A 27,339-nucleotide genomic window follows, 5' to 3' on the forward strand; every position below is an offset into this window, starting at 1 on the left:
GTCTTGGAAATGACAAACTAGGTCTTACTTTCCCATTTTACAAAGAGTTATTTTCTTTTCTCTTTATAAGAAATAACAACAACAAACACATACTTATTTTAAAAAATACTTATGGTCTTTGACAAAATTCTGCATTTTTTCTTCAGAGGCCTAGCAAAACGCTTACATTTATATTCCTCTAGACAGTATGACAGTATCTTATTTACAGATTAGACCAGATAACAGACTGTGTGAAAACTAGTATTGCCTTTGATTCATTCTAGGCAGCATTCTTTTCAACCCACTGAAAAGATACTGTCTACATTAAAACCTATGGTTTAAAGTGCCATCCATAAATTAGCATATTGGCATCCTCTAGAAAATTATTAGACATGCAAATTCCTGAGCCCCACCCCAAAACTACTGAATCAGAATCTCTGGGGATAGGGCCTAAGTATTTATAATTTAACAATCTTTCCAAATAATTTTATGCAGTCTAAAATTTGAGAAGCATTTGTCTGAGCCATTGCTGTCCAAGGGAAATATAATGTGAGTTGCATATATAACTTTATATTTTCTAGCAGCAATATTTAAAAAGGTAAAAAGAAACACATAAAATTAAGTTTTGATCAATATAAAAATTAAATCTTTTTTTTTTTTAGCAATAAGTCTTTGAGATTATAGTTTATCTCAATTTCAACTTGCTGCCTTTGAAGTGCTCAATAACCACATGTGGCTTGGTGGCTAGTGGACTGTTTGGCATACATCTAGAACTTGTTATTCAAAGACTGGTACATGATCCAAAAACATCAGCATGCATGTTATCAGAGTAATTCAGAGTATAATACAATATAAGTTAGTTCATTCTACTTTACATACAGTACTTCTGGGGTCTTCTAAAACAATTTTTTAAAGAACCAATTCAATCAAAAATCAAAGATTTGAACTTTTAATAAGCTGAATTAAGTACAAAGTCAGATCATTTCCTTTTGCCCTTCATTATTTTATGATTATTCCTTTTTGACATCACAATTTTTACTTTAAGGTCAGTAAATATGTAGTCCCATTAGATACTGAACGTACCTCACTGCTTCTCAGCCGTCTGGCTAAGATCAAGTATAGACACTGAACATTCCCCTATGATAGCACTTATTATGATAAATTATAACATTTATCGATCTACTGATCGAAAGAAATAAGCTTCTGTCATTATTGGGAGATAGCACAATGTTTGGCACAATATGTATTCATTGTTTGTATATGCCTTTTTCATTTATAAATAAATACTAAGTGTTGAATAAATGAATGAATGAGACCTGAAGATGGAGGGGTGTGTAGTCTAAATCTTACCTCATCAAAGCATGATATAACTGTATAAAATGCTCCCAATCTCTGATTAAATGAAGTATTTAACATTTATGTTAAACGTTAAACTAAGTATTTAATAGCAGTATGACACAGCACAACAGTATGAGCTCAATTCTGTTTGAATACTCACCAAATATTCTAATGAGCCGACCTACATTTAGTAAGTGAATTTCTTTCTTAAAAAGTTAACTCAAATAAGACTCTTAATTATATAACCCATTATATACATATATATATACATATATTACCCTAGAAAATTATACCTCAACCCTACCTTACTAAAAACATGAAATATTCACATTTCTTCAGTTATTAGAGATTTAAGAGAGAATAAAATGACCATGAACCACACAATTTAACATAATGGATAAATGACAGATTTGTGTGAATGTAAGATTCATTCAAAATTCTTTCCAATTCAATTACCTCTTTTCCCAGTTAAATGTGTTTCTCTTTTCCTCTAGGGCCAAAAAACAGTCTTTAAGGCCAAGTATTTAAAAAATTTTGTACTAATTTATTAAAAATTTCTATTCATATATTATTAAATCTTGAAATACCAAAATTCACTTGGCATCATGCACTCAATATGTGAATCTGTGTAAAACTACATTTTTTAAAGTAACTGAAATCATAAGCAATTAAGTTCACATTTTCAGGGTTGAATATAAACTAACAAATAAATGAATACTTAGTAATTTAAAGGCATATAGATATACTTTAAAGGCTGATATAACATGACCTTGTAAGTGTAAACAATTTTCTGGTGGCAAAAGCAATGCCTTATTGAATGTAGCTTTAAACACTTTTGAAGCTACACATTACTAGATTAAGAAATATCCTATGTTTGTCAGACGTTTTAATAGTCATTTTTTCTAAGATATACACATTCATATTATAAATTCCAATCATTCTTTACATACTAATTCTCATTAGATAAATATTTGTCCCTGAATACACAAAGGAGGATATAAATTATACTGAACTTCACTAGTATACTAAATGACCTTGATTCAAAGATTATAAAACTTTGTTGTATTTTCCTTCTTATAAAAAAGTTCCCTTATTATTAACGCTCTCAACAAATAATTTTTTTATAAACAAGCTTTACAGCAATAAAATGGTAGAGACTTACTACTTTCAACACTTATTAATTTGGCAAAAAATTTGTGGTTTAAAATCTTTTTGTTTTTTAAGAAATTGTGCTTTAATTATTTTCCTTTCTCTTCTTTCTGAGACAGGGTCTTGTTCTGTCACCTGGGCTAGAGTACAGTGGCACAATCACGGCTCACTGCAGCCTCACACTTCTATGCTTGAGCATCAGCTTTCCACATAGCTGGGAATAGAGCCACATACCACCATGCCTGGAACATATATATATACATACAAATATACATATGTATATGTGTGTGTATATATGTATATGTATGTGTGTACATATATACACACATACACACACACATAGTGTATGTTAATAAGTATTGAAATTATTAATTTATAAGTGTTGAAAGTAGTAAGTCTCTACCATTTTATTGCTGTAAAGCTTGTTTATAAAAAAATTATTTGTTGAGAGCATTAATAATAAGGGAACTTTTTTATAAGAAGGAAAATACAACAAAGTTTTATAATCTTTGAATCAAGGTCATTTAGTATACTAGTGAAGTTCAGTATAATTTATATCCTCCTTTGTGTATTCAGGGACAAATATTTATCTAATGAGAATTAGTATGTAAAGAATGACTGGAATTTATAATATGAATGTGTATATCTTAGAAAAAATGACTATTAAAACGTCTGACAAACATAGGATATTTCTTAATCTAGTAATGTATAGCTTCAAAAGTGTGTGTGTAAAAATGAATTTTAACATATAGTACAGATAAATTATAATAACAAGAATACATATATTTTACAAAGACTCTTCCATTAGAAAAAAATGATTCACTAAATTTTATTATTTCCAAAAAATCTCTCATTATAGATTCCAAGGTATACTTAATGATGAAACTTTAATCTTCTCTGTTTTACAATACCAAATGGGTACTTTTCAGAAAATCTGAAAAGAAAGAGGTAAAAATGAAAGCATTTAGATGTTCTAGAGTGAATACAACCCACTTGGACTTTCAAGTACTACTGAAGTAAAAAGTAGCATGATACTACCCTTGCCTTTAATTTCAAATTCAAACATCTACAATCACAGTAAAGATAATGAAAACACATTTATCTAATCTATTTATTACTTTAAGCTATTTTCTTTTGTATCAAACTAGCTTTCTGTTGAGAATACCTAATTCTTATTCAGATACAAATATTAATTCATTTCCAATTCATTATATCAATTAATATGCCAATTTACATGTCTTATATTCTTGAACACATTCACAACATACTGGGTGCTGTGGTTTAAAAGTTGTGTACCACCCAAAAGTCATATATTAAAACTTAATCCCCAATATGACAGTAGTATGAGGTGAGGCCTTTATAATGGATTAATGCCATTATAAAAGAGGCCTCAGAGAGCTGCCTCGCTCTCTCACTCTCTTTCCCTTCCACCTTCTGTCATGTGAGAATGCAGTAACAAGGTGCCATCAATGAGGTATGGCATGTCACCAGACTCTGAACCTACCAGCACCTTGATCTTGGACTTCTCAGCCTCCAGAACAGGGAGAAATATAAATCTCTACTATCTGTAATTTAGCCAGTGTGTGGTACTGTTATAACAGCACAAATGGACTGACACATTGTCAGTCTTATACTGCTTATACGATTAGAGAAGCCAGTTAACTTCAATCAAGTATATGTCCATAGACTACTCACACAGCTGGCTATAGGTGCAGTGACATGGAACCCTGATGAAAAATAATGTTAGAAAGACACAGCAGAACAAATTCATCTCTTCTTCCCCAGGTATAATTTAAAGTGAAGTCCTTAGTGATAGTAAATCAGTACTGGTACTATAAATACTGAGACTGGCAAATCTTCTTCAGTATGTATTTGGCATACAGCATCATTTCATATCACATTTCTCTCTTACACATTTTCTCTGTGTTAGGAACATAAAAAGTTTTTCAAATGTAGCAAACTTAAGAAGCAAAAATGGTAACATTCATTAGCTAATGTTAGCAAACCCAGATCTTCTGCCAAGGCTTCAATCACCAACTACAAATACCAATGGAGATTTATATCCTTCTGGCAACTGCACATCATGAGAGTCCTTTTTTGCCTTTTATAAAGTATGGTGCTTCAGAGCATATCAGAAGGCAAACAGCACCCAGTATCACTGTTATATATCTTGTTTGTGTTACTAATCTCATGGTTTGTGAGGGATTGATTTTAAGATGGTCTTTCTCACTCTCCCAGATTCAAGTTCTTCCGTGCTCCCTTTTCTATAAACTCTTAGGTAAGAATATATTTGGATATACACTGTTCTCTCCTTTCTGCTTTAGATTAAGTACATAGAACATATTTTAGACCCTATATACTGCCTTCTCCTTAGAATGTAACCCTAGAATAATGAACCTAAGGTTCCTTTAAAAATGTTGTCTACCAAACTACAAACAACTGCTCAAGGAAATCAGAGAGGACATAAACAAATGGAAAAACACTGCATGCTCACGGACAGGAAGAATCAATTATCATGAAAACGGCCACACTGCCCAAAGTAATTTATAAATTCAATGCTATTCCCATTAAACTACCATTGACATTCTTCACAGAATTAGAAAAAACTAATTTAAAATTCATATGGAACCAAAAAAGAGTCTGTATAGCCAAGACAATCCTGAGCTAAAGAACAAAGATAGAGGCATCACGCTACCCAACTTCAAACTACACTACAAGGCTAGAGTAACCAAAACAGCATGGTACTAGTACAGAAACAGACACACAGACCAGTAAAACAGAATAGAGATCTCAGAAATAAGACCACACATCTAGAACCATCTGCTCTTTGACAAGGATTCCCTATTTAATAAATCATGCTGGGAAAACTGGCTAGCTATATGCAAAAAACTGAACCTGGACCCCTTCCTTACACCCTATACAAAAATTAACTCAAGATGGATTAAAGACTTAAATGTAAAACCCCAAACTATGAGAACCCCAGAAGAAAATCTAGGCAACACCATTCAGAACACAGACAAGGGGAAAGATTTCATAATAAAAACATCAAAAGCAATTTCAACAAAAGCAAAAATTGACAAATGGGATCTAATTAAACTAAAGAGCTTTTGTACAGCAAAAGAAACTACCATCAGAGTGAACCAACAACCTACAGAATGGGAAAACATTTTCACAATCTATCCATCTGACAAAGGTCTAAATCCAGAATTTACAAGGAACTACAAACAAATCTACAAGAAAAAAGAACCTCATTTAAAAGTGGGCAAAGGACGTGAACATATTTCTCAAAAGAAGACACGCAGCCAATGAACAGGAAAAAAAGCTCAACGTCACTGATCATTAGAGAAATGCAAATCAAAACCACAATGAGATACCATCTCACGCCAGTCAGAATGGTGATTACTAAAAAGTCAAGAAACAACAGATGCTGGCAAGGCTGCGGAGAAACAGGAACACTTTTACACTGTTGGTGGGAATGTGAATTAGTTCAACTGTTATGGAAGACAGTGTGCTGATTCCTCAAAGATCTGGAACCAGAAATACCATTTGACCCAGCAATCCCATTACTGGGTATATACCCAAAGGAATATAAGTCATTCTATTATAAAGATACATGCACGAGTATGTTCACTGCAGCACTATTCACAATAGAAAGACATGGAACCAAATGCCCATCAATGACAGACTGGAAATGTGGTAGATATACACCATGGAATACTATGCAGCCATAAAAAGGAATGAGATCATGTCCTTTGTAGGGACATGGATGGAGCTGGAAGCCATTATCCTCAGCAAACTATCACAGGAACAGCAGTCCAAACACTGCATGTTCTCACTTATAAGTGGGAGTTGAACAAAGAAAACACATGGACACAGGCAGGGGAACACCACACACTGGGGTCTATAGAGGGGGTTATGGGGAGGGAGAACATCAGGATAAACAGCTAACGGACGTGGGGCTTAATACCTAGGTGATGGATTGATAGGTGCAGCAAACTACCATGGCACACACTTACCTATATAACAAACCTGCATGCCCTGCGCATGTATTCCAGAACTTAAAATAATTTTTTAAAAAAGTTCTCTTCCTCTACTGAATACCCCAATTATATTATATATTATATTAAATTAATTTACTTATTATTTTCTTCTAACCTGCATTTTCCATCATATCACAGTGACTGGCCCAAGTCTTAAAAGCACTTTGATCAGCTAGTACCCACAATCCAAGAAATGCTGGCCTATAAAGCTTCAGGAGAAACAAAGCATTTGTAAATATTTCACAAAATTTTTAAAATAAGATTTAATATGTAATCAATATTTCTAAAACTATTAATATTTTACATTTTTAAATTTGTACTAAGTCTTTGAAATCTGCTATGTTTTTTAAATGTACAGCACATCTCAATTTAGACTAGCTTCATTTCAAATGCTCAACAGCCATGTTGAAGAGTGACTACTGTATTAAACAGTACAAGTTTAAGAAGATTCTTCTGTAAGGGTAAGAGTACAGCATTCCCTGGATTCTTTTACCTTTAACAGGATTCTTCTACAGCTTTGATTTTTAAGGGGCAGCTTGGTTCAATATAAAATTCTTATTCCTTCAGTTACCTGAAAATACTGCCCCACTATTGAATTCTGTATTGCTCTGTGGAAGTCTGATGCCAATCTGACTTTCTTTCCTTTTTTTTTTTTGGAGACTGAGTCTCACTCTACTGCCCAGGCTGGAGTGCAGTCACACAATCTCTGCTCACTGCAACTTCCGTCTCCTGGGCTCAAGCAATTCTCATGCCTCAGCCTCCCACGTAGCTAGGATTACAGGCATGCATGACCACACTCAGCTAATTTTTGTATTTTTGGTAAAGATGAGGTTTTGCCATATTGGCCAGGCTGGTCTCGAACTCCTGTCCTCAAGTGATCCGCCTACCTTGGCCTCCCAAAGTGCTGGGATTACGGTGTGGGTCACCATGCCTGGCCTTTCTTTCCTTTGTAAATAATATTTTTGCATGGAGGCCTTAAGGATTTTTTCCTCTGTATTTGTTTTTATCTTTAAAGTCTAAAGGTTTTCCTACACTATGTCTTTCAGTTGACTGTTTCAGATCAATGTTCACAAGTATATGGTGGGCCCTCTCAATAAACAGATTCTGGTCTTCTTTTACTTTCAGAAAGCTTATACTTCTAAATACTATCTCTGTTTCACAATTTTGTTTTCCTTCTTATGAATTCCAATTGCATGTATGTTGGATCTTTTTGACTGTCTTCTGTATTATCTTTTCTCTGATCCTTTGTCTTCTCATTTGCCTGTTTGCATTTCTTTCCTCAATGCCTCTTATTAAATTTTCAATCACCTCTACTCTTCCTTGGGTACCCTGAAATTTAGTCTTAATTTTTAAAACAATTTTGTCATTTTCTTCAATTTCTTCTGGTCAACTCTAATTTTACATCTTCCTGGTGTTTACTTTGGTTCTAAGTTTCTGAATTTATAACTTGAAGGTTTCTTCTGTTCATATCTGCAAAGGCTTATTTAAGAATATTTAACATGGGTCATAGTGTTCTGTTAATGATAACTGCCTCACAGATGGCTTAGACTGAAAAATTTTAATAGCTAAAATGTTTTGATTCTTATTTTCTGCTTTCTTTTTTGTAGCACCTATGTATGTACCTTATCTGAAATTTCCTATTCAGTGTATAATTTTTTATTTTCCTTGACTAGTAATAAAAATTGAATGCAGTAAAGCCAACAATTTGGGATAAATACCCAGGATTTTTAGTTCAAATGCTCCCTCTTCTGAACTGAGGCCAAAGTGGGGTGATTAGTATGTCTTCTGATTTTGTGGTTTCCTTATTTCTACAGAACACTTCATTTCTCCCTCTTGCTTCTTTCTTTTCATCACCAAGTATATAAAGGTGAACAACTCCATCCCCAAAGTGGTGCTTTCTTGACTTGTCACCTGGAGTCCCATGTACTTTTGAGTAGCCAATGTTAGAATCTAATCTAAGACCAGATCATACTATTTTCCTATTAGGGTAGGAATTTTTTCTTTTAAAGGTAATTTTCATTGTGTGCTATTACCCTTGGGCTCCTGGTTCCCCATTTCCCTCTCCTCTTGTCCTTGTGGTCTCCGCAGTCGTAACTCTTTCTGCAGTGGTCTCTGAAGCTGAGTAGGCTAAATTTGGATATTTATTTATCTCCGTAATAATCTGAAGTCCATCTCCTAGTTATGCTGAAGACACAGAATATTGTTAGTTGGTTTTATCTCTTCGTGGATCTGTGTGGACTTTTAGAGAATGCATGGAAAGATACAGATTTAGGAGGCCATCACCATCCTATGGCAATCCAGGAGTCTCAACTCATCAGGAATTGTCAATGTCTTTTTAGTTGACACTTTAGTTGAGAATCCCCTATATTCTTCAAATGCTATCTTTATTTGGTAAAAACTGAATCTTCAGTAGTTCATAAGGAGCACCAGTGCTAAGTCCTCAGGGACAATGAACACAATCACTAAAAGAGGCATATAATATGAAAAAAAGTAAAGGAGGTAAAAAAAAAAAAAAAAAACCCAATGAATTCCGTTCACAAAAGAAATACATCACTTCTGCGGAACATTTGATAACTCTAGATAAAAAGGTAAAAATCTATTCAAGATACTACTATGAAAGAATAAAATAATAATTTTTCATCTCTACTAAAACAGCAGGAGTAGTTCAGAGATTGCAAACACTGAAAAAAAAAAAAAAAAAAAAAAAAAAAAAAAAACAGTTGATAATAAGAAGTCTCTTACTTAGGAAGTAACTTTGCTACCTGAAAGTAAGTCTGTTCAAAAATAGTAAATGCATAAAGCTGACTAAAGTAAATGACAACAAAAGTTTTTACTGCTGGAGAAGACTCATGGAGTAATCTAGATTAACACCTTATGTACGTACATAAAGGCATACCTCAGAGATATTGTGAGTTTGGTTCCAAATCACTTCAATAAAGTGAATATCCCTATAAAGCAAATCACACCATTTTTTTTTTTGGTTTCCAGTAGATATAAATGTTATGTTTACAGGCTGGGCATGGTGGCTCATGCCTGTAATCCCAGCACTTTGGGAGGCTGAGGCAGGTGAGTCACCTGAGGTCAGGAGTTTAAGACCAGCCTGGCCAACATGGGGAAGCCCCGTCTCTACTGAAAATACAAAAAATCAGCCAGGTGTGGTGGTGGGTATCTGTAATCCCAGCTACTCAGGAGGCAGAGGCAGGAGAATCATTTGAACGTGGGAGGAGGAGGTTGCAGTGAGCCAAGATCATGCCACTGCACTCCAGCCTGGGTGACATAGCAAGACTCTGTCTCAAAAAAAAAAAAAAAAAAAAAGTTATGTTTACACTGTACTGTAGTCTACTGAGTGTGCAAGAGCATTATGTCTAAAGAAACAGTGTACACAGCTTGCTTTAAAAATATTTTATTGCTAAAAAATGCTAGCAATCATCTGAGCCTTCAGTAAGTCGTATCTTTTTGCTGCTGGAGGGTCTTTCCTCAATGTTGAAGGTTGCTGACTAACCACCACCTAATCAGGGTGCTGGTTGCTGAAGGTTAGGGTGGCTATGTCAACTTCTTAAAATAAGACCAAGTTTATCATCCTGATTGACTCTTCCTTTCACAAAAGATACCTGTAGCATGCAATGCTGTTCGATAGCATTTCACCTATAGAACTTCTTTAAAGCCTGAAGTCAGTTCTTTCAAACCCTGTCAATGTTTTAACACCTAAGTTTATGTAATATTCTAAATTCTTCCTGTCATTTCAATGTTCACAGCATCTTCACCAGGAGTAGATTCCATCTCAAAAAACCACTTTCAAGGCCGGGCACAGAGGCTCACGCCTGTAATCCCAGCACTTTGGGAGGCAGAGGCGGGTTGATCACAAGGTCAGAAGTTTCGAGACCAACCTGGCCAATATGGTGAAACCCCATGTCTACTAAAAATACAAAAATTAGCCAGGCATGGTGGCCTGCGCCTTTAGTCCCAGCTGCTCAGGAGGCTGAAGCAAAAGAATCGCTTGAACCCGGGAGGCGGAGGTTGCACTGAGCTGAGATTGTGTCACTGCATTCCAGCCTGGGCGACAGAGCGAGACTCCGTCTCAAAACAAAACAAAACAAAAAAACAAAAAACAAACAAAAACAAAAACAAAACAAAAAACCACTTTCTTTTCTCATCTATAAGAAGTGACTCCTCATCTGCTCAAGTTTTATCGTGAGATTATAGCAATTCGGTCACATCTTGAAGTGCCACTTCTAATACTAGTTTTCCTGCTGTTTCTACCACATCTGAAATTACTTCATCCACTGGTTTTGAACTACTCAAAGTCATCCATAAGAGAGGGAATTAACTTGTTCCAAACTCCTGTTAATGTTGATATTTTCATGCTACTATAAAGACGCGTGCACACGTATGTTTATTGCAGCACTGTTCACAACAGCAAAGACTTAGAACCAACCCAAATGTCCATCAATGATAGACTGGATTAAGAAAATGTGGCACATACACACTATGGAATACTATGCAATCATAAAAAAGGATGAGTTTATCTCCTTTGCAGGGATATGAATGAAGCTGGAAACCATCACTCTGAGCAAACTATCACAAGGACAGAAAACCAAACACTGCATGTTCTCACTCACAGGTGGGAATTGAACAATGAGATCACTTGGACACAGGGTGGGGAACATCACAAATGGGGGCCTGTTGTGGGATGGGTTGCTGGCAGGGGGACAGCATTAGGAGAAATACCTAATGTAAATGACAAGTTAATGGGTGCAGCACACCAACATGGCACATGTATACCTATGTAACAAACCTGCACGTTGTGCACATGTACTCTAGAACTTAAAGTATAATAATAATTAAAAAAAAGTTGATATTTTGACCTCCTCCCATGAATCACGAATATTCTTAATGGCATCTAGAATGGTGAATCCTTCCCAGAATGTTTTCAATTTAGTTTGCCCAAATGCACCAGAGAAACCACTATCTATGGCAGCTACAGCCTTATGAAATGTATAATAAGACTTGGAAATTATTCCTTCATCCATGGATGTTGTGTTAACGGGCACAAAAATAAGATTTATCTCCATGTACATCTCTGTCAGAGCTCCTGGGTGACCAGGTGCATTGTCAATGAGCTGTAATATTTTGAAAGGGATCTTTTTTCCTGAGCAGTATGTCTCAACAGTGGGCTTAAAACATTCAGTAAACCATGATGTAAATAGATGTGCTGTCATCCAGGCTTTGTTGTTCCATCTTCAGAGAACAGCAGAGAAATTTAACATCATTCTTAAGGGCCCTAGGATTTTCAGAATGGTAAACGAATGCTGGCTTCAACTTAAAATCACTAGCTGCATTAGCCCCTAACAAGAGAGTCAGCCTGTCCTTTCAAGCCAGGCATTGACCTCTCCACCCTCGTTATAAAAGTCCTAGGTGGCATCTCTTCCAATATGAAGCTGTTTCATCTATACCGAAAATCTGTTGTTTAGCATAGCCTCCTTCATCAATGATCTTAGTTAGATCTTGTGGGTAACTTGCTTCAGCCTCTCCATCAGCAGCTGCTGCTTCATCTTTCACTTTTAGTGTTGTGAAGATGACTTCTTTCCTTAAACCTCATGAACCAACCTCTGCTAGCATCTAACTTTTCTTATGCAGTTTCCTCACCTCTCAGTCTTCTCAGAACTGAAGACAATCAGAGCCCTGCTCTGGATTAGGACATGGCTTAAGGGAATGTTGTGGCTAGTATGACCTTCTAACCAGATCACTCAAACTTTCTTCCTATCAGCAATAAGGCTGCTTTGATTTCTTATCATTTATGTATTCAGTGGAGTAGCACTTTTAATTTCTTTCAAGAACTTTTCCTTTGCATTCACAACTTGGCTAACTGGCTCAAGAAGCCTAGCTTTTGGCCTGTCTTTGTTTTCAACATGCCTTTCTCAATAAGCTTAATCATTTCTAGCTTGTGATATAAAGTGAGAGAGATGTGACTCTTTCTTTCACTGGAACACTTACAGGCCACTGTAGAATTATTAATTGGCCTAAATTAAACATTGTGTCTCATGGAATAGGGAGGCCTGAGGAGCGGAATAGAGATGGGGAGTAGGGGATACGGCATAGCTAGTTGGTGGGGCAGTCAGACAGACACAACATTTATCAATTAAGTTTACCATCATATATGGGCATGGTTAACGGCACCCCAAAACAATCATGATAGTAACATCAAAGATCACTGATCACAGATTACCAAAGTAGATATAATAATAATGTCTGAAACATTGCAAGAATTACCATAATGTGACACAGAGACACAAAGTAAGCACATGCTGTTGGAAAAATGGCACCGAAAGACTTGTTCAACTCAGAGTTGCCATAAACCTTCAATTTGTAAAAAACACAGTATTTCTGAAGCTCAATAAAGTAAAGCACAATAAAATGAAGTGTGCCTATAATTATGTATGCTTAGGATTGTAGCCTAGAAGGGAGCCAAAAATCAATACAACAAATGAAATAAAGAATAAGGGCTAGCAAATTACCTTAGGGCTAGAAAATAAACCAAGAATTCAACATGTGAGTGAATATTATGATAGAAGGTTAGAGATGTGGAACTAGACATTAAATGCTTTTCTTCTTTGAAGACAAGTAAACACACAGTATCTCACAGAGTTGTTCTATAAAAAATAAACAATTACATGACTCTCATATGAAATGGGAATTGCCATCAAGCAAGAAACTACGTTAAAAACAAAAAAAAAAAAAGAGAGAGAGAGAACGAGGCAGGAGAAGACAGCTTACTTCTTCAGGAAGAGAATTTAAAGCTGTATGGCATCACTTTATGGTCCCCCTGGCAACACAAAATGGTCCTCATCCACAAAATGGAATAAAGTGAATAGAATTTGTATTACAAATAGGTTAATTTTTTCTTGCCTTTGGGACTTTAATTTAATAGTTTCTCTTGCAAGATGATTTAGATGCCACATTTTCCAAAGACAATTCCTGTCTTAATGTTTAGGTATGAAAACAGGTGTCTATTCTTTTACATTTCCAAATAAGCATAAAATAGAGTAACCATACTACAATCAAATAAGCATTTACTGAGAATCTTCTAACTATAATCTGAATCAAAAGAGACCAAAATAAACAGAAGCTGATTTATTGGCTGGTAGCCTTCACACATTTACCAAAAACATTTTAAAACTGAGATCTGATGTATTTATATGAGTGAATGAATGACTTTGTATTAATTTAGATCAGAGATTTACACAAAATGCTTGCTTAAACAAAATGTTTTCATAAAATCTAGTAAGTATTCAAAACTTCTTGTCTCTTAAGATAGACACATATACTATAAATGTTACAGAGAGAAATACTGCCAATGGTAAAAAAAGAAAACCACTCTAAAGCCATACATCAAAGTAAAAATTCTAATTTCAGATTACAGTCATTTGTAATATGCAATTCAAATACACTAAATTCACACAGTGTAAAACTTTCAAAAGCATTATTTTGTTCCTTTCAGAGATAACCTTTCCAATAACAGGGTAGTAGATTATAAAATAAAATTTTGTTTATATTTCCATTACACACATTACCATCTTATATTTGTACAGAATGGAGAAATCTTTCTTTCCTGATCAGGTGCAATTGTGGTGGAAACAGTGTTATTTTTAGTTAAAACACCTGACACTTTTAAGGAAGAAATACGAAACTAGAAGCTCTTGTGTTTTTTTTGTTGTTGTTGTTGTTTAAAAAAGCAAGTACAGATTCTTCTAAGTTAAATGTTTTATAATTTTACATTTAGGAGGACAGAAGTAGCAATGGCTCAATCACCTTATTCAAGGAAGAACTGTAGAAAATTAACATCTCACTAATATATTTTACTTTTTCTTGTTAAAAAGCTATATGCTAACTTTATAAAGTATGCCAATAAATGCCTATAAAATACATGAATCACTTTATAGTTCAAGAAAAAAGGCTTATCTGCTTTAATAAAAATTTGGAACTGTTTTAAAGAAAAAACAAAAATTTAAAACACAATGTTAAAACCTAGCTTCTTGGAATGATTTCACGTTACATGAACTCAGAAAAAAGCTTCACTTTACTCAGATTACAATTTTTTATTTTGTAAATCAAGAGTTCAAATCCAAACTCCGACTTCTTCCAGAGCAAGGCAAATAAGCTTATTAATCTGTTACTTCATCCTTTAAATGGTGATAATAATACCTACCTCATGGGACTATAGGAAAGATTAGATAGTGGCTATAATCCCCAGCCCAGGGCTAAACATACAGTAAGTGATCCAATGACAGGTGTAACTCCTAAATCAAAGACTGAACATCTGCATGAACTCCTTCTTCCAAAGTCCAATTCTTTTTTGTCAGTAGTCTTAGGCATGAGGACATTTATAAATTTTGTTTCAGATTGTTAACAAGACATTCCTTTTGTTCCCTTTCTGGGATGTCATTAAATTGGTGAGAGTTTATTGTTTTAATCCCTTGTGGTTACGTGGCCTTAACATTTTGTGATACACAATTTCAAGACCATTTTCAACAAAAGGTATAGTGAATAAGCCCGCAATGGGCTTATTCTAATCTAAGCTAATTTAATCTAATAATTATGAATTTCTCAGTGTTTCTTAAATCTGTTCTTTTAAAATTATGAACTTTTTACTCCCTTTTTTCTTCATTTCCCTTCAACTTCATCCTGTCTTCTAGTTTCTCTAGGAGACAAATGGGCAACCTCTAAAGATGATCAAGAATATGACCCTTCATGTCCTTCAGTACCTAAAGCAAACAGTCTATTTAAAAGTTTACTGTCTAACAGAGAAAAAAAATGTCGTTGAAAACAGACGAAGGTTATAATAAAAAACTGCTCAAAAAAATATACCTGAGATACTCAATTTACTTAGGCTAATTACGTTACTGTGTAAAGCTGCCTATTACAGGCACATGTGAAAAAAAAATTAGGTCATCGTGCGGTTCTTTCCAGTTTTTAGACCAGTGCTATCCATAAGAATTTTCTGTGATCATGGGAATATTTTATATCTGTGATTCCCAAGAGGGTGGTTATCTGCCAAATACAGCTACTGAGAAGTAAGACTAAGGAACTTACTTTTAAATTTTATTTACTTGTATTAAATTTAAATAGCCACATGTGTCTACTAAAATGGATAGCAGTCTTAGACATTCTGCTTTCCTGTCCTTTTTCTTTACCATTTTGAGCCTTACCCAGATGCTCTTATTGAACTCCTTGTTTCAAATCCCTTCCTGTTATCTCTAAGATTAAACAGCATGACAGTTATAACCTCAAAATAATTACTGAAAAATAATTTTAAAAGCTAGCTCTTAAATGTGCTTTTTTGATGAAAAGTACTGCAATTATTTTAGATTTTTCTAATCAAGATTTACTAAAAAAAAAAAAACACATGCATCAACAAGTGTTGAAACCTTACAATTAAAACCTTAACAATATGTACTTTCCCCTTGATTCTTTGTCAGCTACATCATTAGTTTCAGGATAGGATAAGAGCATAATTAAAAACAAGTACAGAACAAACCACAGCACAACCAAGTAGAATTAACATAACAAATGAAAATCACTCTATACTGATCTATTAATGGTGATAACACAGAAATTAGTGCATAGAAATAGGATAAATAAAATGCAATTTAATGTGTTAGTCAATGAAGAATTGTACAGTTTCTATCTCTAGCATTATTTATCACATCAAAGATGAAATCTTACCCCAATTTCAAAAGATTTTTGATGACTACTAATGGCTCCTTCCAAATTTATCTATGCATACATATTATTTTAAGGTACAATTATTTTAAAATATAAGATCCCAAAAAAATGTTAAGTGTTTTAAGCTCCCCCTCTGTTTCTCCTCTCTATCCCTCCCCACTCTCCCAACATATAAGACAGTCTATTTTTAAAGCACAGACGTAGGTGTTAAGAAAAACAACTATGATGCTTGACTGTTAGAAATGAAACAATGGCCTCTCTCTGGGACTGGTATTAATGTCATCACTACCCATCAATTCCTCCTTTCTTTGCCTATCAACTTGGCTTTGAGGATCTTGTGGGGGCGTGGAGGGTAAGTAGGAGGGTAGAACACGTAAAACAATCTCAGTATTCAGGGGTATGATTCAAAAGAATTCAAGTTATATGAATACAAAGTTATGTGCTTAACTACATACCAGTTTCTGAATGACTACTGATTTGATTTTCCTCTTTGGAATTTGAGTAAACATAATGAAACTTACTATTTTGAGCCAGGGCTTGAAGCAGACAATCCAAACATCCTTCTAAACTATCCTCAGTCCTGTCAACAGCTGTTATCTTCAGCTTCTTCAAGGTATCACTGAGACTATCTGCTTAAAGAAAAAAAAAAAAGAAAAATCAGAAACTCACCAACCTTATGACCACCATATGTCACACGATAAAAGGATAAACAGGTACCACTAAACTGGAGAGCTTCCTATAATAGCAAATTAACCTCCACATACATTCCAAAATGGCATTAGACTGTACTATCAAAAAAAAATTTTAAATACACTTTGTTCACTTAACTCAGATATGAAATATTCATTCTGTTAGGTGTAAGATACCAGGAATATTCCAAAGATTATCAATGAACATCTTTTTTCCATATTCTTACAACTTACTGAGCTTGTTCAGGAAAGCATCTATAGCTTAGAAAAATTAAATGTTCACAAAAAAATTATATAGTTTTGCAAACATTTTATTTCATTGTTCACTTCCTCTGTTGTACATTAAAGACACAAAAAAAGTTTAGAAAAATTTCAAAATAATATGAATAATATGAAAAATTCCAAATAATACAAACTGTGATAACTACAAAACTTACACTGTCATTTAAAAAACACTTTACATCAAAGTACTGTTTTAAGCCCTAACATGCATATTTTGGATTATAAAGCTATGTTTTCTTCCTAAATTATATGTAAATTCCTCTAGATCACAGATTCTCAAAACCTCTTTACACTATTAAAAGTTATTGAGAATCCCAAAGAGCTTTTGTTTATATTATTGCTATAGACATTTAACATATTAAAAAATCAAAACTGAAACTTCTTTCAATTTATTTAGTAACTTACTGTAACAATTATAAACCTATTGCATATCAACATAACTAGCATTTTAATGAAAAAAGTATTATTTCCTAACAAAAAAATTTAGCAAGAAGAATGGCATTGTTTTTGTTTTGTTTTTATTATACTTTAAGTTCTGGCTTACATGTGCAGAACATGCAGTTTTGTTACATAGGTATACATGTGCCATGGTGGGTTGCCGCACCCACCCACCTGTCACTTACATAAGGCATTGTTTTACATTTTTAGAAATTTCATCCAGGCCCGGTGGCTCATGCCTGTAATCCCATCACTTTGGGAGGCCAAGGTAGAAGGATCACTTGAGGCCAGGAGTTTGATACCAGCCTGGGCAACAAAGTGAGTCCTCGTCTCTAAGAAAAATAAAAAAAAAAAAAATTAACTGCATATGGTGGCACGTGCCTGTATTCCCTGCTACTCAGGAGGCTGCAGTGGGAGGATCACTTAAACCTATGGAGTTTGAGTCTACAGTGAGCTAGGATTGCTCCACTGGACTCTAGCCTGGGCGGCAGAGCAAGACCCTATCTCTTAAAAAAAAAAAAAAAAAAAAAAAAGGAAAAAAAAAAAGAAATCTCCATAATGTGGTTTAACAGAAGACAACTGGACTCTTGTATCTACTTCTGTATTCAATCTTGGTTAATGTGCTGTTTTGGTTTGAATAAATGAAGAAAATTTAGTCTCAATATGTACGTAGTCGGAAAACAGGTGAGTATTTTTAACAGCCTTTTCAGATAATTGCAGATATTCATTGATACACTAAAACTGGACACCTGGCAGTTCCTTAAAGGTTAGTTGTCCTGCTAAGCTGAAACAATATGAAAGTTTCCATTCTCCAGAAGAGGAAAGATTTATCTGATTTATCTGATTAAGGCTGAGAAGGACTACTGGACATGTATGGCTCAACCCCTTCTGCATTCCTGTTCTTTCAGAAGGAACAAGAACTTTCTGTTCTAAACCTGTGGCTGTCCAGGTGTACCAGTGACAAAATGAGTAAATATGGTAATTCAGCAGTAAATTGTAAGTAATACCATTATGAGTCTACAAATAGAGGCCTTAACTCTAGACTGTATCAATTTCAAAGCAGATATTTTAAATTGTAGCAGACGACTCATCTGCTTATATCTCCAGTGGTTCTAAACTTGGGTGAGAAACAGAGGATATTATTTTTGTACTCCTTCAAACCATGAGAGTAAATTTCAGTAGCAAATCCTTAGCATCCAAATTACTTTTTGTGTAATTCCAGACACCTGTATTTTATATTTCCTTAAAAACACTGAAATTGTTCTAATGAAAATTTGTCAGCCTCTGGCTGGTAATGAGGCAGTAAGCAGAGATAGAAATGGAGAAGTATTAACAAATAAAATTTTTTCTTAAAACAATTTCTTTCCTATATATCAACATATGGTCTAGCTTGTCTTGTGAAATATGCGACATCTTCAAAGGGTTAAAGCAAAGTTGACGTGGTCATTAATTCTGAGTCTCCCACTTCTTACCCACTCAACCACTCCTTAAAACCTGATCTAACCAAGTCCTCTAAAAGCTTATCAAAATTACTCTGTCAAAGGTCTTAAATGATACCTTGACAAAGCCAATGAATTTTTCTCAATCCTCTTATTTGATATCTCTGTAGCAACAGACTGTTTTTCCATTTCTGAAACACCTCTTAACTTAGAAACATCAGTCTCAACACTTGTTTTTGGTCTTCTTCAATAGATCTTCCTTCTCTATCTGCCCCTTTGAAATTAGTGTGACCCCAGTTGTGCACACAGCCTCTTCTCTTCCTGAATAACATATGTATGCCCTTCATAATATTAGGACGGTATGCTCTTTCCTTCTGTCCTTCCTTCTTTTATCCAGCTGGACAGACCACTTGCTTTATCTTCCTATCAATATAAAGAACTGCCACATTTTAGGCCTTGTTACATTTGCATAAAACCTGATGCAACTTCTGGTAACCATGAACAGCTAACTATCATTCCTTACATTTCTCAAAAGTACCTGTTAAAGACAGACAGCTATACTTTCCCACTAAAACCTTCAAACTTTGCCAAGCCTTTTTATTCTTTTATCTTAGGCACCAGAGGCTCTTTATACTCCAATCTCTCTCTTCTATAAACCAGAAACAAATTATTTACTGGTCTGTAATTACTTGCTGCAATGGAATAGTTTTCATAAGACCTAAATTTTTAGCTATCACTTCCTCTCTTTTCTTAACATCAATCTAAGAAAAACTAATGAGGAAAGTGAGGCTGTTTTAATATTTAAATAATTTGACTATAAAAGTACTTAAGATCATCACCATCATCAAAGAATATACTTGACTGCGAAGAAAGGATTTTCCCAAAGAACCAATCTCAAGACAGTGTCATCTTAAACTAGGAAGTCGTGAAATTCTTTATGTTATTTGTGGTGGCATTTTTCAGTTTATCTTCCTCACAATATTATTCAGAAATTGTAGCTTTATTTTCAAGGTTATTGGATCTAAAACATTGTACTTTTAAATGTTAATGAATTCTATCACTTTACTATATACTAGTAAGTAGATACATGGGTATATAGATAGATACATGTTTGTTATCTTTGGACAATTATACCATTGTTGATGATAAAACCGACAGGAGACAAGTACATAAGAACTGCTAACTGAGCTTATAAAAGTTCAAGACATTTTTACCTCACTTCAAATGTCCCTCAATTTTTTTCTGTATTTATAATTTTCACATAACTATCTAGTAACAAAGCTTTACTTTAAAAGCATCATTATCCACATCAAATCTAAAAAACAAAATTATTTCTGTGCTAATGTGGTTTTCAAGTACCTAGAATACAGCCAATGCGTGAATGGAAGAATTTCAAGTTTATCTCAAAATGAATGGCATTAAGTCAATTTGGGGCACCTGGCTTAGCAGCTGGAAATAATAGCAATCTCTCTTGAATATTATGTTTTACTTATCTAAAGGGCTTAGTATCTGACAGAATGAAGATACTTTTAAAAGCCTGTCTAACGAAGTAGGAATAATAGTTTCTGTTAGCATGTCAAGGGGAAAGATCTGTGTTTAAAAATTATAATATTTTCAGTTTTACTATGTTGTATTTCAGTTTCCTACTTTTCTTTTCTTTTTTTTTTTTCCCTGTTTACCAGAGCTGGTCCTAAACCAATCAGAAACTTTTACAACTCACATTATGTCCTCATCTCCCATTACTTTCTTACACAACATCATGTATGTCAGTCCCACTACATTACTGGCTTTTTCCCAAGCACACCTCCATTTTTACAATTGTGAGAATTAAATTCTTTTCTAAAATTCCTTTCTGTGCATTTTCCACATATAGCATGGCTACTTACTTGACAAAGTCAAATAATATGCCAAGTCTTACATGAAGCTTTCTGTATTCCTGCAGTCAGAGGAACCTTCCTTTTCTAGGCTCCCATATTTTGTTTATACCTTGATAAACATGAAATTTTCTATTTTTATATAGATTCTTTAACGTTAAATTTATTCCAACATATTTTAGAATTTTGTCATTGCTGAGAATAAGTTGTCCCATTTTCATGGGTAGGTGACATATCTACAGTAAAAAAAGGGCTACCTTGTCTAATTATCACATATTCAGTCACCATTCAAATTATCTTATTTCTTAGCAAGCTAAAAAGGTTTAAGTACAAAAATTATGCCTCTTGATCTTGGAACATATCCCCTGTGGGTAAAGGGAGACTACTGTATTATAATCTAATTCTCCAGTTATTCCCCATTTCACTGACTTCTAATGATATGAAATAAAAATCATGCCTCTCTTCATTGTTACTGCTGCTACAGAAGCTTGCTGTTAAGATATAAACTAGAAAAAAAATTAAGAAAACTGAGAGCTTAGAAAAAGTATTTAAAGTTTAATCATTTATCACTACCTTCATAATTATTACTTGGTCCCAATAAAATTGAAAATCAAAAAGAATATGAAGCCAATGTGAATGGGCTACTTTGATAAATTAGTTTCCACGATTAAGTTCTACAGAAGCAAGATCTAACAGGAATGTACCTAAATACTAAATATGTTTCGTGAATATACATTATGTACACGTGATCTGAAAAAGAAATATCTGAGCAAAAACGTAACTGTTCAGGGTGCATGTGCGCAATATTTCAAAGGCAATTCACGCAGTACTTGGAAAATTAAAAATATTTCTAATATTTGAAGAGAAACAGAAGAGCTAAAAACTATTCTATTTAATGAAAACTCCAAACTAAATTTCATAAATGTTACACACCTAACTTCTACCTTAATTCATTAATTTATTACTTTAACATGTGGTCATACCTATTCATACACATCGGCTTTGCACCCAGGATGACTCTCCAGGTTGCAATGACATTGTAACTCTGTGCCTATTCACCAGTTACGCACACATCTATCCACTAGATACATCTCTTTCATTCCAGGTTAATTATAATTAATTATAAGATTTCATACAATATAAGGGCTTATATGAATGTAATCAACCTGTCCTATGTGTGAGTCAAGCAGTTTGAACTCTACACCAAGTGGTTAAATCCCAAAACTTAACTTCATCAATAACCCTGTAATCTATTTATGAGATTATTTTTGTAGAATTTTATACAGTTCTATTTTTTCTGTATTTTTCATTTTGCTAGTTTTATAGTTCTAGGTAAATAAAACCCTACCTGTATAGTTCTACTATTAGACTGAAAATTCCTCTAGGACAGGAAATTATTCTAGGATACTCACGCTACTCCCTATAGTGAAAATTTAGTAAATCCTGAAAACCTACATTACTTTTGAGTTACTTGCACTTGCATGTTTTCTAAGAAATTATGACATAAACTGTCTTAAGAAATAATTTTATTAAAACGGGCTATACTAAAAACAGTGACTTTATTTCGCTCTAAATTATCTTCTCTAATTATTTTAGAAATGTGATAATAATTTTCTGAGCTGTCATTTTTCATTCTTTTTTATTTATTTATTTAGACGGAGTTTCACTCATGTTGCCCAGGCTGGAGCACAATGGCGCAATCTTGGCTCACTGCAACCTCCACCTCCTGGGTTCAAGGGATTCTTCTGCCTCAGCCTCCCTAGTAGCTGGGATTACAGGCACCCGCCACCACGCCCAGCTAATTTTTTGTATTTTTAGTAGAGACGGGGTTTCACCATGTTGACCAGGCTGGTCTTGAACTCCTGACCTCAGGTGAACCGCCTGCGTAGGCCTCCCAAAGTACTGGGATTATAGGCGTGAGCCACTGCACCCGGCCTCGTTCATTCTTAAATGGAATTAAAAATCTATTTTAGTCTGAACTAGAAACACTCTAGTCTTACTTATTTTGTTTGATTAGAGGGTGAAGAGTCTGACAGATGATCTTCATAGCTACAATACTAAATTATAATAAATAAGAGCAAAATACAATTTGTAATATTTTATTTCACACAATACCTAAAGACCTTTTCCCATAAAGTTGAAAAATTATGTCTGTATGTGATTAGGCTCTCTCTGTGACACACATACATTGCGTCTGTATGTGACAGGCCTACAATGCTTTGGTTCCTGGCACTCACAGCAATAAATTTTTTTTTTTTGAGACAGGGTCTCACTCTGTCACCCAGGCTGGAGTGCAGTGGCACAATAATGGCTCACTGCAACCTTAACCTCCTAGGCTTAAGCGATTCTCCCACCTCAGCAAACTGAATAGCTGGGGCCACAGGTGCTGACTACCAAGCCCAGCTAATTTTATTTTTTTGGACAGAGTCTTTCTATGTTGCCCAGACTGGTCTCGACTTCCTAAGCTCAAGCCATCCTCCTGCCTCAGCTTCCCAACATGCTAGGATTATAGGCATGAGCACACCGTGCCCAGCCATGGCAACCATCTTAATAAAAAGTGCCCATTATTATAATTATTATATCATTTTAGGAAATCATAATATGTACTACATAACAGAAATCCCTTGATAATTTTATGACAGAGCTATAATTTTATTCAATGGTGATCAACCTAGAAAATCCACTGTCTTCTAAGAAGTGACAGGAAAGATATGACTCAAAACAATTGCCAAATATACTACTGATGACGCTAATATTTTACATTAACACTAAATTAGTATCAGGGATAACAATTTTCAGTTGGAGAGATCAGTACAGATATTCCTTTTTTCCTACAAAGTTTTATCAGGCTCCTGTGTTAATAAAAATACTAAACTTTTGTGGAAACTATTCTTATTAATTTAAAAGTACTAATTGACATTTTTCATTAGCCAAACTGGTAAAAAAAAATTATCATAAAGCTATGTTAAAACCCACAGCACTCTTTAAATATACATATTTCTTTCCTGGCTGTTAGAAGAGTCAATTAATATCTCTTCAAGACAATTAATGTCAGAATAAAGAACAAGTAGAGAAACCAAATTTCTCTACGCAAACTTCTGTTTAGGCTATTTCTTTTGAAATGAAAGAAAAGCTCAGTTAACATTTATTCAGCAGGTAGTTCCTACTTTGATGAATTTTAACAGCAATCTATTGCTCACTGAGAAAATGTATCTTTTCAATTTTATAACTGTTTCAGCTACTGTTTTTATATAACAAACCACCCCAAATTTACTGGCATAAAACAAAAGCCATTTTATTATGCTCATAGATTCTGTGAACCAGGAATCACAAAGGGCTAGTCTCTACTTCACAAAATCCAAGGCCTTGATGCAGAGTCTCAAAGGCTAGGGGTGACTGGGAGTGACTCAGTGGCTGAAGCTGGCATGATGTGAATCATCTAATAGTTCATTCACTCACATGGCTGGTCACTGGCATGAAAGGATTCGAAGACTAGTATTTCTGATCTGAAATCTGATACCTGAGACCTGGGACCTTCCTACAAGGCTCAGCTTCCTGACACAGCAGCCTCCAGGTACTCGGATTTCTCAGGGCTCCAAGCAGGCTGGTATTCCAACAATCAGAGTGGACGCAGCATTGCGTTTTATGACCTAAGCTAGGAAAGTCACATGCTGTGCATTCTACTAGTTACATAAGTGTGCTCAGATTCAATAGGAGAATTAGACCCCAATTCTTAATGAGTGGTAGGAAGTTTTAAAAAAATATGTGGGGCAAGAGACATTGTTGTGATCATCTTCCGAAAATATAATCGGCTACCATAACTTAATATTCACCACATGGTTTGGTTAAAATAGTACAATAAACAGCATTATATTCTTTGATTGGTTTTAGCTCCGAATACAAGATAAAGTTTTCTAAAAACGATTATATTTTTAGCTTTGGAAACAGAAATTTAAAATTACATGGGGTTGAAAAACTACTCTGTATTATTTAATATGTTCAGTACCTGGGTGATGGGATCATTTGTATCCAGGTAACAAACCTGCATATGTGCCCCCTGAATTTAAAATAAAATTTAGGGGGAAAAAACCTACAGATAACATTATTTTTAAAAGTTATATGGATATCACTTTACGTACTATTTCCAATTCCCTTGTGAAACAGATATTATTATCTGACTGTAATAAGAAAGCTGAATTCAGAGGCTGAATAACTTGCTCAGAATAAATGCCAAAGTTCAAATAAATCCAGATATACGTGTGCCTGCAAGTACAGGCTCTTCCTTCTGTATAGGCAGTTGAACTTTGCTCAGTTAAATGAAAGTTACACAGATACTGTGCTAATCAGAACTGTGCGAAGGACTGTCTGTACCTTCCTTTATATAGATGTAAGCTCTTCAAAAATGAATTTATAATCCAAACACGTTAGCTAGATGTACTAGGTAACAACCGTCTATGTATCTGAATATGTGACTAAAAAAAAAAATCACAATGAAAGGTACCAGGAAGCAGTCTGCATAGTATCTCAAGGGTAGTACAATGCTGAATACACACTTTAGCTTTCAATAAGTGTTTTACTGAATAAATAATAAATTCTAGAAAAAAGTTCCAGATCATTTTAAATAATGAGCACTTATACACGTCCAAGAAGCCATACTAGGTGCTGAAAAGGTAAATATAATCTGTCCTCTTATTTAAATTCTTAGGGCTCTGTGCTTTCTTTTGACAATCTAAATTATGTCCTTTTTTATCATTCATTTTCTATTATTCTTTATCTACTAGAGTTTAAGCATTTCAAAACCAGAAAATATGACTACTTGCACTACTTACTTTGTCACTGTTTATTATGCCTAATATGGTAGTCTTGTGTTGCTGATTTGACTGATGGTGCTTTGTACACAACACAGTAAAGCCAGAAATATGACACACTGGACAGTTTTTATTAGAGCTTAAGACCACACCACCATCCCCAGAAATGCATTTCTGCAACTAAAGGAAAACCATCAGTTCATACAATTTTTTCTTTGCTTTAACTGTATTTCTGACACCAAATATAGCTTATAATATTAAAAACAAATCAACACTTTTATTTCTCTGAAACATAACTACATCAATGTAAGTTTTGTGTTTTTGTAATGATCAGTTTCATCTTTCATGAAGTTACTTGAATAATCTTCAAATGGGGATAATTTTCAAAAGAGTTAAAAAAATGTTTTTAAAATCTGACAAATTTCTTGTGAAAAAATATCTTTCATGGTATGTGTTTCTCACAGCTCTGAAGGCATTTTTTTTTTAAAGTTCAATTCCTAGAACAAAATCACAACAAACGGTCTCTCAGACCACAGTGCGATCAAACTACAACTCAGGATTAAGAAACTCACTCAAAACCGCACAACTACATAGAAACTGAACAATGTGCTCCTGAATGACTACTAGGTAAATTTAAAAAATGAAGGCAGAAATAAAGATGTTCTTTGAAACCAATGAGAACAAAGACACAACGTACCAGAATCTCTGGGACACATTTAAAGCAGTGTGTAGAGGGAAATACATAGCACTAAATGCTCACAAGAGAAAGCAGGAAACATCTAAAATCAACATTCTAACATCACAGTTAAAAGAACTAGAGAAGCAAGGGCAAACACATTCAAAAGCTAGCAGAAGCCAAGAAATAACTATTCAAAAGCTAGCAGAAGGCAAGAAATAACTAAGATCAACGCAGAACTGAAGGAGATAGACAAAAAACCCTACAAAAAAAAATCAATGAATCCAGGAGCTGGTTTTTTGAAAAGATCAACAAAATTGATAGAACGCTAGCAAGACTAATAAAGAAGAAAAGAGAGCGGAATCAAACAGACGCAATAAAAAATGATGAAGGGGATATCACCGCCGATCTCACAAAAATATAAACTACCATCAGAGTGTACTCTAAACACCTCTAGGCAAATAAACTAGAAAATCTAGAAGAAATGGATAAATTCCTGGACACATACACCCTCCCAAGACTAAACCAGGAAGAAGCTGAATCTCTGAATAGACCAATAACAGGCTCTGAAATTTAGGCAATAATTAATAGCCTACTAACCAAAAGAGGCCCAGGACTAGACGGATTCACAGCCGAATTCTACCAGAGGTACAAAGACAAGCTGGTATCATTCCTTCTGAAACTATTCCAATCAATAGAAAAAGAGGGAATCTTCCCTAACTCATTTTATGAGGCCAGCATCATTCTGATACCAAACCCTGACAGAGACACAACAAAAAAAAGAGTTTTAGACCAATATCCCTGACGAACATTGATGCAAAAATCCTCAATAAAATACTAGCAAACTGAATCCAGCAGCACATCAAAAAGCTTATCCACCATGATCAAGTGGGCTTCATGCCTG

The 27,339-nt window shown here is 34.5% G+C and overlaps 1 protein-coding gene across 6 annotated transcripts in view; it reads right to left on the reverse strand.

Annotated features, from left to right (window-relative positions):
• LOC105486397 (Rap1 GTPase-GDP dissociation stimulator 1) overlaps positions 1-27,339 on the reverse strand; it is a 172,684-nt gene that overhangs the window by 125,131 nt on the left and 20,214 nt on the right. For 3 of the 6 annotated variants that reach the window (XM_011749280.3, XM_011749276.3, XM_011749274.3), the window contains exon 2: positions 16,751-16,861. The exons of 1 other annotated variant lie outside the window; for it this stretch is intronic. In XM_011749280.3, coding sequence (XP_011747582.1) covers positions 16,751-16,861 — 111 coding nt within the window. The remainder of the gene's footprint in view (positions 1-16,750; positions 16,862-27,339) is intronic. 2 more of the 6 variants (XM_011749281.3, XM_011749275.3) reach the window with 1 other exon arrangement.

This window comes from Macaca nemestrina, chromosome 3, assembly GCF_043159975.1.
Source record: "Macaca nemestrina isolate mMacNem1 chromosome 3, mMacNem.hap1, whole genome shotgun sequence".
Lineage (NCBI taxonomy): Eukaryota > Metazoa > Chordata > Mammalia > Primates > Cercopithecidae > Macaca > Macaca nemestrina.